The sequence below is a fragment of the Paramormyrops kingsleyae genome, chromosome 23, assembly GCF_048594095.1.
Source record: "Paramormyrops kingsleyae isolate MSU_618 chromosome 23, PKINGS_0.4, whole genome shotgun sequence".
In the NCBI taxonomy this organism is placed as follows: Eukaryota; Metazoa; Chordata; class Actinopteri; order Osteoglossiformes; family Mormyridae; genus Paramormyrops; species Paramormyrops kingsleyae.
Genome location: NC_132819.1, coordinates 20,116,620 through 20,129,290, shown reverse-complemented (window position 1 = coordinate 20,129,290; position 12,671 = coordinate 20,116,620). Strand labels below are relative to the sequence as shown.

Here is a 12,671-nt window from a genome sequence, read left to right as displayed (position 1 = left end):
CACGCTTAGCATACGAGCTCCTGCGCTAATCTCTGAAAATCGCGTTTGAAGCCACCGCTACGTGCAGAGAAACGTGTGTAACGACACGTCGAAGGTCTTTTTGTGGGGCAGGTCGCCCCCTAGCTGTAGCTCAGGGATGCTGCAGGGCCATGGGGCACAGGCAAACAGAGCTTTTGTTTTTCAGTTTTCCGGTGTTTTTCTGTTTCATCCGAAACGATGTATTTAGCAGGTCAGAGCCTGGTTAAGAGGGAAATAGGGACAGCGGGAGAGAGTGTGAGTACATAAGGGGAGCAGAGGGGAGAAAGGGAGGGAGAGGGTGGTGGGGGGGAGGTCAGAGGCTGCAGGGGGGTAACTATACAGCGTCACGCGGAGAGGGGGACACATCGTCATGGACACATCCACCTCGGAGATGCTGGTGTCCTTTCTGCCTCGTGGACAGGCGGAAGTGCCTGTACTCTCAGAGTCTCACAGATTCACAGAGTCTAGTCACTTTAAATCAAAAATCTACCCATTTGCCAGGCAGAAGGTAAATGTGGGCAGTAAATGATGGTGGTCGGGTTACGTGCCTGGGACTAATTACTGATGTATCCTAACAAGGAGTCGACAGAAAGCGCTAAGCTAAGTTCAAAATGTAAATGTTACTCGCTAAGTCCCACTTGGGCAGGAGATGCGATGGCAGCTGAGGCTTGCAGGTTCAGACCCGTGACCCGGATCATGCTGTGGTCCGGCAGCAGGGGGGACGTAAAGGATGGCCACCTTGGATATTCTTGGAATGTGCCGGATGAAGAATGCAGTACCTTTTTAGGGTGAAAATGTGAGCTAATGTTAGACTTTGATGAATAATTGAAGATGTGATGAGGCACAACCCGGATTACGCAGTTTGAGACAGACCTTATCTTCACGAGAACCATCTTTTTAAATTCCCTTAGTTAAAATGCATGCAGGCTGGTACCTTGATCGTCCGCGAATCGCAGGTCAAACACAAAGAGCATTAATTGTGCTTTAAATCTTATAATCTGCACGGTGTCATTTTTTCTTTAGCCCTGCCAAGGCTGCTGTATAGCGCCAGAGAGCATAGAGCATATGGCTGTTACGTACACATCCTTCATCCTCCACGGAGGCTGTGAACTGTGTCACTGTCACCCAGGTCTGTGTGGGACACCTGCCAGTCACCAGGGCCCAGAGCCAGGCTACTTTGCTGTCTCCGCTGTGCTAGATATCGTGCTGACTCAGGTTGCAATCTGGATGCTGGACCTGTGCTGTACCTCTATAAAAGGCCAACAGGGGGCGCCGAGCCCAAGTGCGGTTTTCTTACATGTGTAATGACACTATGGCCACATGGCTAGATGTGATGTCGGTACTGTGGGTTAGATGACATTAGTGTCAGAGAGCACAGCAACTACTCAGAGATGTATTTAACTGTTAACGTACCAGGAATGGCTGTTTGTTTACTGTGAGGTAACAGATATCAGCCCACTCCCTCTCCTCACTGGCCGTCTCTCTTTGATTGACAGGAACAGAAGCCCGTCAGCATCCAGGGACCCAAACCAAAAATACGACCAAAGGGAGGGGAGGGCAGATACCTTGCAGTATGCCCCAGGGGAAGGGGGGCGGCCCAGGTCACCGTCCGACTACGGGGGTCGGGGTCCCTACCGGGGTTCTCGGGTGTACGAGGACGTGGACAGGGGGCGCAGGGAGTACCAGGACCGCTGGGGGCGCTGGCACTCACAGGATTCCCCCCTGGACGAGGAGTTAGGTGGGCCACAGAGCGACTACGAGGTACAGCGGCGGCGCCAGGAGGAGTACCAGGCACGTTACCGTAGCGACCCCAACTTGGCGCGCTACCCAGTGAAGCCACAGCCGTACGAGGAGCAGATGCGCATGCAGGCCGAGGTGTCGCGGGCGCGGCACGAGCGTCGCCATAGTGACGTGTCGCTAGCCTACACCGAGCTGGACGAGCCCCTGGTGCGGCGTCGCTCTGCCGAGAGAACATCGGAACGCAGCCCCCCCTCGCCACACCCCCCTGACCGCCGGCATCACCTGGACCCCGGTACGGCCCTGCGGCGACCCCGGGCTGACCACCCCGATGGTGTGCCGCGCAACGACTCCCTCAGCTCGGACCAGTCTGAGTCGGTACGTCCCCCTCCGCCCCGCCCGCACAGGGGCAGGAGGGGGGGCAGGATGAGGCAAACGTCCTTCAGCAGCTCGGAGGACGAGCTGGCCACCACCCCCGAGTACACCAGCTGCGACGACATCGAGTTCGAGAGCGAGTCCTACAGCGAGAAAGGTAGGCTCGCTTCCGTCGGCCAGACGCACCAATCAGAGTGAGCGTGTGCTGGATGGACACCTGGGGGGGGTTGGGCTTCAGGAGGGCTTGACCCTAGTGGGGCCCTCTGAGCCAGGGTTATTATCGTAAATGCAAACTAAAAGTATAATGGAAACTTAAATAAGGTAAGATACAAAAATGAAATCAAAAACTATAACTAAATGAAAACTATAAAAATTGCTTCCGGAACTTTTGCTGTACTGTTTTGATTGGAAGGTACCAGGTTCAAATCCTAGTATAGTGATTTCACTTTTGAGTAAGACCCTTGTCCTGCCACAATTGCTGACCCTGGTTTCTCAGCCGTGTGTCGCTTTGAACAAAAGCATCTTTGGTTGTGCTCATATGTCTCTCCTCTTAAAGGGTTAGCTGTAAGCACTTCACGTAGCTGAGTGCTGGGTTTGCCTTGCTCTGTGGCTCCGGCAGTGACTCTGCACTAGTGTTTTCCAACCCGGTCTTCGGGGACCCACAGACGATCCACGTTTTTGCTCCCTCTCAGCTCCCTGGCAGAAAGTCCACATTTTTGCTCCCTCCTTGCGGTAATCTGAGGATGCTCATATTAGAGGGACTGACATATTTCAAAGTGCCATATAAATATGCATGTGTTTCTGGATGATTGTGTTATTATTATGACTGGCGTATGACTGCATGATAAAATGCTGTCACAGTCTTCATGGTCTCTGACGCCCCCCACAGGAAGACATGGCAGGTGCCAGGTACGATGAACACAGCTGATCTGCCTGCATTAACAACTGTTGCCTTCATGTTGGTTTTGTTGCCAGTCCTATTAGAGATGCATGATACTTTGGGTAACTCAACTGTACATCGCTTTGGACAAAAGCGCCCGCTAAGTCAGTAAATGGTTAACATAACGGTATAGGTCAGTGTTCCTTAAAAATCAAGCCATCAACTGACGTGTCAGTCTTGGTCAATATTACTGGCTGATATTGAGACTTTATTCAATATCAAAAGCTAGCAGAGTACACAGCTAAAGACATAACTACTAAAATACTGGAGATGATCGCATTGGATCATCAGCCATTTTTCGTTGTGGAGGACGAGGGATTTTGTCGCCTCATTCACTTCTTAGAACCTTGTTACAGTCTCTCAAGTCGGTGCTATTTTGCTGATGTCTTCCTGCCTGCATTATATGATGTGGTTGCTGCATGCATTCACAGGATCTTAATAAAGGCACTTTTCCACTGGCGTACAGGAACCGACCCGTACCTGAGCCCTAGCAAAAAGAGAGACTAGTTAAAGCACAGTTCCGGCTCGCTTTGGTTTTCCACTGCAGAAGGGTAGGCTCAGTAAAGGCGGGGATTGGAACGCGAGAGTGATTTAAAACACTATAATTTATGATTTACTGTGATTACATTATGATTAACTATGTACAAATTCGTTTTTTTTTACTGTGCGCTAATTTCTGCTAGCATGTCTGTGAGAATCACCGCGTTATCAGGAATGCATCAATATATTGCGATGTGCGATACTAATAATAATGCATAATATATACAGGGCTGCACATAACTGGTACGCAAGTACGCATTCACCTTTAAGAACGATATGTGCGACAATCGATTGTTTGTAAAAGCGCAAATGCGTACTTATTTTATGTGCACTTGCGCTGACATGAAAATACCTTGCACTTTAACCCGTATACCGCAAATGAAGTCGAGTTAGCATATAAAGATTAAAATACATTATACTGTATTTTGTTTTCATAGCAGCGCAAATGCATGGTCAAGGTCAAAGCCAAAGTCCATCATTGAATCAGTTCTTCATGCCAACCTGTGATGGGTGTCAGATCGAAGGCTGCACCCACGATGATATAGTTCGTAAGTCACATCCACAGTGTCACCCTTCCATGGGACTGAACCAAGACTCCAGCTCAGATGGTGCCCACCCCAGGCACCATCCGGACATGTGGGAAGGACGGCAGAGAGCATGGAGGGTCAGAACATGCACAGACACATTAATGGACAAGCATAGCGGATAAAAATGGCGTGTACAGCAGCACCAGCAGCCATAGTTATGGTGTGTTATACGTTAAGATATAGTTGAGACTGTAATTCTGTTAGGTAGGCAGGTGCTAGACCTTTAAGTGCTTTATATGTAGTAGTAGGAGAACTTTGAAGTCAGCGCTGAACCTAACCGGATGCCAATGCAGGGTTCTAAGAGCAGATAATCCTTGCGCAGAACACTGGTATTGCCGTGCATTTCGACCAATCAGATGATGGTGATGCAACCAGCTCAATTTGGTCATGCCTACAGCTCTGCTAGTAAGCATAGCCGTGTTAGTGCGATTACGGCTCGGGTGCGGGTCACATACTTTACAATGGAAAAGTGCTAGTTTGTGGTATAGCTCCGGTACGGCTCGGTTCTTGGTGGCAGTGGAAAAGCGCCAGTTTGCAGTTCAGCTTGGGTACAGCTCGGTTCTTGGTGGCAGTGGAAAAGCACCACTTTGCGGTACAGCTCTGGTACAGCTCGGTTCTTGCTGGCAGTGGAAAAGTGCCATAAGTAATGACATCAATGTCAGTTTCGCTACAAATTTGTGGAGCTCAGAGGTTATTGTTAGAGAAAACTATATCGATTATTTGCCAAAATTTCCACGTCAGTGCGTCATTAAACCCTCTGATTCAGGGCTTCCGTTACCCTGGCGACCCTGGGTGGTGCTGCAAGGGAAGTGACCTCATTGCTCACAGCGGCTGCCTTTTAATTACTGTGGGAAATGCCTGCGATTGGGCGCCCCAGTGGGCAGCACTCTCGCCACTCCAGCAGGGGATTCGAATCCCGCCTCCGCTCCGTGTGTGTAGAGTTTCTCCCGTGCTGGGATGGGTTCCCCTACTTACTCCTGTTTCCTCCTGCAGGCCAAAAGGTCCTCCAGCGCTTAAAGGAACTGGTGTCTCTAAATTGCCCATATTGTGCATGTGCCCTGCAGTGGACTGGCATCCCATCCAGGGTGTCCTCAGCCGTGTGCTGCCTGTAACAGTCTCCAGGCCCCCCCGCCATGATCATTAGTTAGAGAACAGAGCAGAGTAAAATAGAGCGACTAGTTTTTCATAACAGCTGAATGGGAGCAGGCGAGACCTTTTGCCTTCCTGGGAGCAGTGTGTGGCTCAGCCACTTGAGAGCTGGGCCTGAAACACTCGGTGACCCCCCCCCCCACCCCCCGCCACCTTAATTGGGGTTAGGTCCTGTACTTACCCGTCCCCTTGCATGACACGAGATCAAGGTAATCTGCTGCTGTTGACTGTATCCCAGTGCCTCTCCACGCCTCTCCACTCCTCTCCTCTCCACTCCACTCCTGTCCTCTCCTCTCCACTCCTCTCCTCTCCCCTCCTCTCCTCTCCCCTCCTCTCCACTCCTCTCCCCTCCTCTCCACTCCACTCCTCTCCTCGCCGCTCTTTTCCTCAGCTCGCCTCGCTTCTCCTCCCTTCTCCTTGTCTTGCTGTTTATCTCCCCTCCTCTCCTCCCTTTTCTTCTCCTCTCCTCTCCTGTCCCCCTGCCGGCTCCTTCAATGATTTAAGCGGCCTTAATTATACAAGCGGGCGTGCAGCATGTGAATGCTCCCAGCTGAGTGCTCAAATGCAGCCTCACCTAATGAATCTGTCCTTAGCGCTCCTCAGTTTCCAGCTCTCTTGCTCCCCCTGCAGGATCGGGGCGGTGCGGCTCTTTGAAGTCCCTGGCCATTGAATACTTGGCCTTTCATTACCCGTATCTCCCCAGGGGCGCTTCCTCTAGATGTATGAATTGTTGCTGGAGACTGATGAATTTTGCAAGCAGCCCATGGCAGATTTTACCAAGCATGCATTTGCGTGGGTTAGGGTTAGGGTTAGGGTTAGGGTTTTCCCGCAAACAGTTGCCACACTAAATATTAAATAAACACGTTCCTTATTTAGGAGATGCTGAAGCAGCATGTTCTGCTGGCCAACTCGCCAGCTGCGATCATCTGACACTGTTCTCTAGCTATTTATTTCGTTTGTGAAACATCTGAGGAGAGAGTATGACCCTGACTTTCTCAGTGGGTCCCCAGGAACAGTAGACCCTCCTATGTAGATAGTCCCCTTGATGTAGAAAGGAGAGATGAGTGTGACCTTTGCTCTGTGTGTGTGTGTGTGTGTGTGTGTAAATAGCATTGAATATACTGTGGCTTAAGTTCTGCGGCTCAACGGCAACAAGGTGTCAGCTGACATCCGCAGTCTGTGTCCCCACAGGAGACATGGACGGCCACTGGGAGCACGTGCCCTGGCCCGGCAGTGACGCCTCCTCCATGACCCTGGTGAGGCAGCCATTTCACGTGTCACTGCTTTCTGTACACATGTGCATCTTCCTTTTTTTTTTTTTCCTTTTCGCTGCTCGTTTGAGCCTCTAGGGGGCAGTCAAAGGAGAAAAAGAGAATCTCTCAAGTAGGAATTTGGCATCCGGCTCAGCTTAAGCCTTCTGTGAGTTGAGAGTGCAGGGTGCGTTTCGGGGGCCTTCTGCTAAAGGCTAAAGGCTCTGCTGTGGGTACGTGCCCACAAACTCCCCCTTCATGGCCCCCCTCCCTCCATCTGTCCACTGAGACCGAGGGTGGCCCTTATCCAGCAAAGCTGTGTCTCTTTTTTTCCCCTTCGCTTGTGCCATTGTTCCTGCTTTTGGCACTTTCTGATGTTTCATTTTCTTGTTTGTCCCTCTTGGTTTTCATCTCCGCTTCAGGCCCTTTGCTAACAGACACACCAATCAGGCTCTAGTTAAATGGTACAGGAAATATGTGACGAGTAAGACGTTTGGGGTAATGATGGACAAATGAGGCTTCATGAACCAGTTGCTGTATTTTCTGAGCCCACTAGATGTTAAGAAGAGCCCCAAAAGCATGACCCAGGCTCAATTAATAAAAGCTTCATTTGACAATCACTAGTCTGGGGGACTTTTTACTGCAAGGCCAGCTTCATTTTGGTGTCGCCACCTTGTGGACATTTTTTTGCTAAGCATTGGAAAAGCACTTCTGTCTAAGGCGGTAGTAGTGGCTCCCTGGATCTTAAACGCATCACGTGTTACCCTGTTGACCCCACAGCATCCAGTAACATGGCAAACGTCCAAAGACGGAGAGAGGCTGATCGGACGGGTTTTACTGAACAAGCGGATGAAGGATGGGAGGGTACCCAGGGACACGGGGGCACTGCTGGGACTGAAGGTGAGGCTGCCTTCATCATCATCATCATCATCAAGCTGTGGTTTATACCTTCTACTTTACTGTAAATGTTTCACTGTTTATGACTCATATGAGAGTCAGGCAGTGGGTTTATCTGGACGACGGCAGAGTTTTGCAAAGAAATCAGTGCTTGTTGAAATTTCCTGATTGCCGCATTCATGGCCGTTGGCCTTTTGTCATTTGCTCTAGGTGGTTGGAGGGAAGATGACAGAATCTGGGCGACTGTGTGCCTTCATCACGAAGGTGAAGAGAGGAAGTCTGGCAGACACTGTGGGGCACCTGCGACCAGGTACCTGTGATCCCCCCTCCCAGGCTGATTCACACAATCCCAGAAGGTCTGTCCTTCTCTCTGTAATGTGTTCCCGTCGGTAAGCCTTAGAACGCATTATTCCACCGAATGGGAACAAAAACGGTGTGAGTTCATTGCGATAGACGGAACGGGCCCGAGGCTCACAGCTTTGGGCCAGGATGCTCTCCCTGATGAAAGACAGTTTTGCCATTTACCTTCATATGATCCACTGAGCAGGAGGAACGAGGAAGATCTCGTTGGTGTTTAAGTTTGGACCTTTGACGTCACCCACTTTCTTGGGCTGCAGGGGATCAGGTCCTCGAGTGGAATGGGAGGCTCCTGGAAGGAGCCACGTTTAAGGAAGTTTACAACATCATCTTAGAGTCCAAGCCCGAGCCACAGGTGGAGCTGGTGGTCTCACGGCCCATGGGGTAAGTCCTGCCTCCATCAGCTGGTTACGGAGACCCTTAGTGGGCTGTTTCTTAGGTGAAGGACCTCATGCTCTGTTTGGAGTGATGAAGGTGTGTGGCTCAGTGGCTTAGGAGGCTGTACCTATGGTCAGAAGGTTGCTGGGTTAAATTTGTGTGTTGGCAGAGAGATTCAGCTCCATGAGGTCATTTCTACAGGGAGTGTTTGATACTGCTTTTGCAAAAATAAAGAAATAAATGCATGGTGCATTGGATAAAAACATTGACTAAATTTTTTTTTTTGTATGTATGCAGTATACGTATGATGGGCTGAGCAGATCATTGATATGCGAGTTGAGGGTCTTTGTGAGTCAATAAAGCTCTGTGTTTTTGTCATTTATAGAGATGTTCCTCGAATAACAGATGGCACTCATGCACAACTGGAATCGAGTGAGTGTGACTGCATCACTGCAAAGCCTTTCTGGGATTTTCAAACAGCAGAACTGGATCCAGTGTCTGCTAGCTGCAGATTAGCCTTTTCTCTCAGTTCTTGCCTTATTGAAGGCGGCGTGATTTTATTGGTCCACCTGCTTGTCCCTGCAGGTTCCAGCTCCTTCGAGTCGCAGAAGATGGACCGCCCCTCCATCTCTGTCACGTCTCCCATGAGCCCCGGCATGTTGCGAGATGCCCCGCAACACCTGTCCGGGCAGCTCTCGGTGAGTACCCACAATGCACCTGTCCACGCTACAGAGGACGCTGACCCCGCTCTGGATGAGAATAGTTTAAAGTTAGGCTCCATCCTTGGTCATGTGCCTTCATGTTAAAAAAATTATGAAAAATTACCCTCTGACAAAGTATGTGAACCCTTTAGAATTGTCTATATTTCTGCATAGATATATAAATAAAATGTGATTAGATCCCTACGTAAGTCCTAACTAGATAAAGAAAACCCAATTAAACAAATGATACAAAAACATTTGTTTCTTTGTTTTTGGGAAAAATGATCCAGTGTTACATGTCTGTGATAATCTGATCACATTTTAGGTCATATTTATGCAGAAATAGAGAAAATTCAGATGGGTTCAGAAACTTTCTTCTGCCACTGTATCTGAGTGCTTCTAAAAATGATATGAATCGTTTTTGAAGAGGCACCGTGAGTGAGCAGGCCGATGTTCCCATGTGGGGAATTTGTTCTTTTCATGCTGAAAGCCACTTCGGAAGGCCGATGCACAGTGCCTGTATCCCGGTTGAGGGACACACCTCCTCTTGGTGGAATCCCAGCCCCATGCTGCTCAGGATTTGATACCGGCCTGGAAGCTGTCCCCCGCGGCATGAGGCCAGGCCAGCTGGAGGTGCTCCAGCATACGGCGGGGACGTGCATCGTGTTACCGTGTGCGGGATGCGGCAGGAATGCGCTTTTGGATCTGGCCCCGCGGCACTGCGGGTTATCCTAGCGGGCACTCCGGCGTCGTGGGCGTTAACGGGAAGCGGCATGCTGCTTTCAGTAATAGACTGTGGAAAGCAGCATGCATGTAGGAAGGTCTCTTATTCTGATGCTGCTGAATGTGTTTGTAACACAGGAAATAGGCTTTGCTGAGATACTGTCTCCAGATGACTGTGTTGCCTGGATACTGTCTCCAGCTGAGTATGTTGCTGAGATACTGTCTCCAGATGAGTCTGTTGCTGAGATAGTGTTTCCAGATGAGTGTGTTTGCTGAGATACTGTCTCTGGATGAGTCTGTTGCTGAGATAGTGTTTCCAGATGAGTGTGTTTGCTGAGATACTGTCTCTGGATGAGTGTGTTGCCTGGATACTGTCTCCAGCTGAGTATGTTGGTGAGATACTGTCTCCAGATGAGTCTGTTGCTGAGATAGTGTTTCCAGATGAGTGTGTTTGCTGAGATACTGTCTCTGGCTGAGTGTGTTGCCTGGATACTGTCTCCAGCTGAGTATGTTGGTGAGATACTGTCTCCAGATGAGTCTGTTGCTGAGATAGTGTTTCCAGATGAGTGTGTTTGCTGAGATACTGTCTCCAGATTAATCTGTTGGTTGTATACAATGGCAATAAAAATTCATGATTGTTGATTCTCACTGGAATACTGTCTCCGACTCAGTGTGGTGCTGAGATACTGTCTCTGACTGAGTATGTTGCTGAGATACTGTCTCTGAATGAGTGTGTTGCCTGGATACTGTCTCCAGCTGAGTATGTTGCTGAGATACTGTCTCCAGCTGAGTATGTTGGTGAGATACTGTCTCCAGCTGAGTATGTTGCTGAGATACTGTCTCCAGCTGAGTATGTTGGTGAGATACTGTCTCCAGCTGAGTATGTTGCTGAGATACTGTCTCCAGCTGAGTATGTTGCTGAGATACTGTCTCCAGCTGAGTATGTTGCTGAGATACTGTCTCCAGCTGAGTATGTTGCTGAGATACTGTCTCCATGTGTGTTGTGGTGCCCGTGATGGTGATGTAGGTAGTTCTGTATTCAGTACGTGAGACCTGCATTGAACTGGTCTCTTCCTCCATCAGTAACTGCTAGTTGAATTTATTTATTTATTGCTGCCCCCCCCATATGATGGTACATTCCAGCAGCTGTTCATGGCTGTTGTAAAAGGGAGGGGCAGGCCACTCCTGGGCTGCCTTATATTTGCCTGCCCCGGTCCCTTCCACTTTTGTTTTATTCTATGTTTCTTTTTTAATTTTGCTTACCCAGAGCCAAAGCCTTAGCAGAAGAGGCACGCCTTGTCTTCCTAGGGTTCAGGTAACAGCTTCTATCTGACTGACGGGAGTCTCTCCTCTCGTGCCTCTCCCCATTTCTGCCTCTGTCTATCTCTCTGTCTCTCTCTCTATCTCTCTTTCACCTTTGCATTTTTGGAAAATGCATAGTGGGGAAATGGCAGTAGCTGTTACCCTCCGAGTCTGAGTGTGGTACTGTCTGGTATTTGCTGTCGTCGCTGTTGTTAGAGTGATGTTTCACGCTGTTTTGCTTGGATGATCTGCATGACGGAACGGCCACCCGATCCGAAGACAGCAGTTTAGGGAGACAGCCGGCTGTGGCGGCAGGGACACCGGGACAGAGAGAGCTCTGATCTGGGGGTCCCGGGGTCAGCCGTCTCCTTAAACAGCCTGTGAAGTTGCCTGGGACGAATGCACTCACGCTCTTCCGTGTAACATGAAACGCCGGCCTGCCGGCCCCTTAATCTACTTCATCTCAGAATTTTAATTGCACCACCAGTCAAAAGTTTTTTCACACCACAGGTTTTTACCACGAACAATTACAAATGAAAATATAAGTCAAATAAAACAAGTTTCCTTTATATCATAGAAAGACAATGCAACAGTGCAAGTCTGGCATCCTTTTAACTGGTTGATGGCATCGTCAAATTCAAGGCTATATTTTAACTTTAAAATGCACTAGTTACCTGTTTCATCCCATGTTTCAATGTCCCTTGTAGAAAGAATGTGTCAAGTTTTCTCTGCTGGTTTAACTGCCAAGTTACTTTGATGAATCAAATATATGACATTTTCTTGCTAATCAAGGTACTCAGATGGTGAACATACTGTACATTTATTTGTTAGCAAAGAATATTGATTGCATTTTTAGTAAATGTTAAGTGAGTAACATGCAAATGTAACATGCAGAATCTCAGTGGGTGCTTTTGACTGGTAGTGTGGTGATTTTTTTAATGAATGCAAGACGGGATGTAAATACTCTGAATGGGATATTCTTGGATTTTCAAATCAATAGCTGGGTTCCATGTTACAGTGAAAAGGTATGTAGCGTTTACTGTCCCTCTTTTAAGGACTGCATTTTCCAGGAAAGTGAATCTAATCGTTTGTGCTCAGTAAACAAATTGTACCTCTTAATGTTATGGGCGACATGCTAGTGTTGGTAGTTAGTGATCTCCGGTTAATGGCTAATCCAGTGGGTTACTCACACCTTCTGGGGATCGGGGATCTGTGGAGGACCTGCCCCCACTGTTTACGAAGCAGGCATGCTCTCTGGGAATGAGATGCTGGTCCAAAACTCCCGAGCAGAACACCATGCAGATGCTAACAGCTGGAGGTGTCTGGGGATAATGTCACATGTCCTTTCCTATTTTAACAGAAGAAAGGCAACTCTTACACCCTCTGTGTTAACAGCAGAAACACGCAGACCCTTCGCCAGCAGGTGGGAGCAGGTGAAAGTCTGGATTTTCACTATGCTTTACATCGCATTACAAAGCAAAACACCAGGGCAGGAATCTATCAGATTCCATAAAACTGCTCCCATATTCCTTGATGGCACCTTCAAAACATAAGGCAGCTTCTGCAGGAGATCACCTGACATGGCCTCCCTGATCTTCTGCAGCAGCTCCCAGAGAAGTAGGGGGCTTGGGGCTTTGCTGCACTGTGACTCTGATGTCCAGTTCATCCCATACAAGCTGCACGGGATTGAAGTCTGGAAGCTGAGGTCATTAGCTCG

General features: G+C 48.9%; 1 protein-coding gene across 2 annotated transcripts in view; it reads left to right on the top strand.

The window, feature by feature from the left end:
• rims2b (regulating synaptic membrane exocytosis 2b) overlaps window positions 1-12,671 on the top strand; it is a 78,422-nt gene that overhangs the window by 23,046 nt on the left and 42,705 nt on the right. For both annotated transcript variants that reach the window (XM_072705397.1, XM_072705396.1), the window contains exons 5-12: window positions 1,515-2,287; window positions 6,538-6,602; window positions 7,377-7,496; window positions 7,704-7,803; window positions 8,111-8,234; window positions 8,614-8,660; window positions 8,814-8,926; window positions 10,920-10,967. In XM_072705397.1, the coding sequence (XP_072561498.1) occupies window positions 1,515-2,287; window positions 6,538-6,602; window positions 7,377-7,496; window positions 7,704-7,803; window positions 8,111-8,234; window positions 8,614-8,660; window positions 8,814-8,926; window positions 10,920-10,967 (1,390 nt within the window). The remainder of the gene's footprint in view (window positions 1-1,514; window positions 2,288-6,537; window positions 6,603-7,376; window positions 7,497-7,703; window positions 7,804-8,110; window positions 8,235-8,613; window positions 8,661-8,813; window positions 8,927-10,919; window positions 10,968-12,671) is intronic.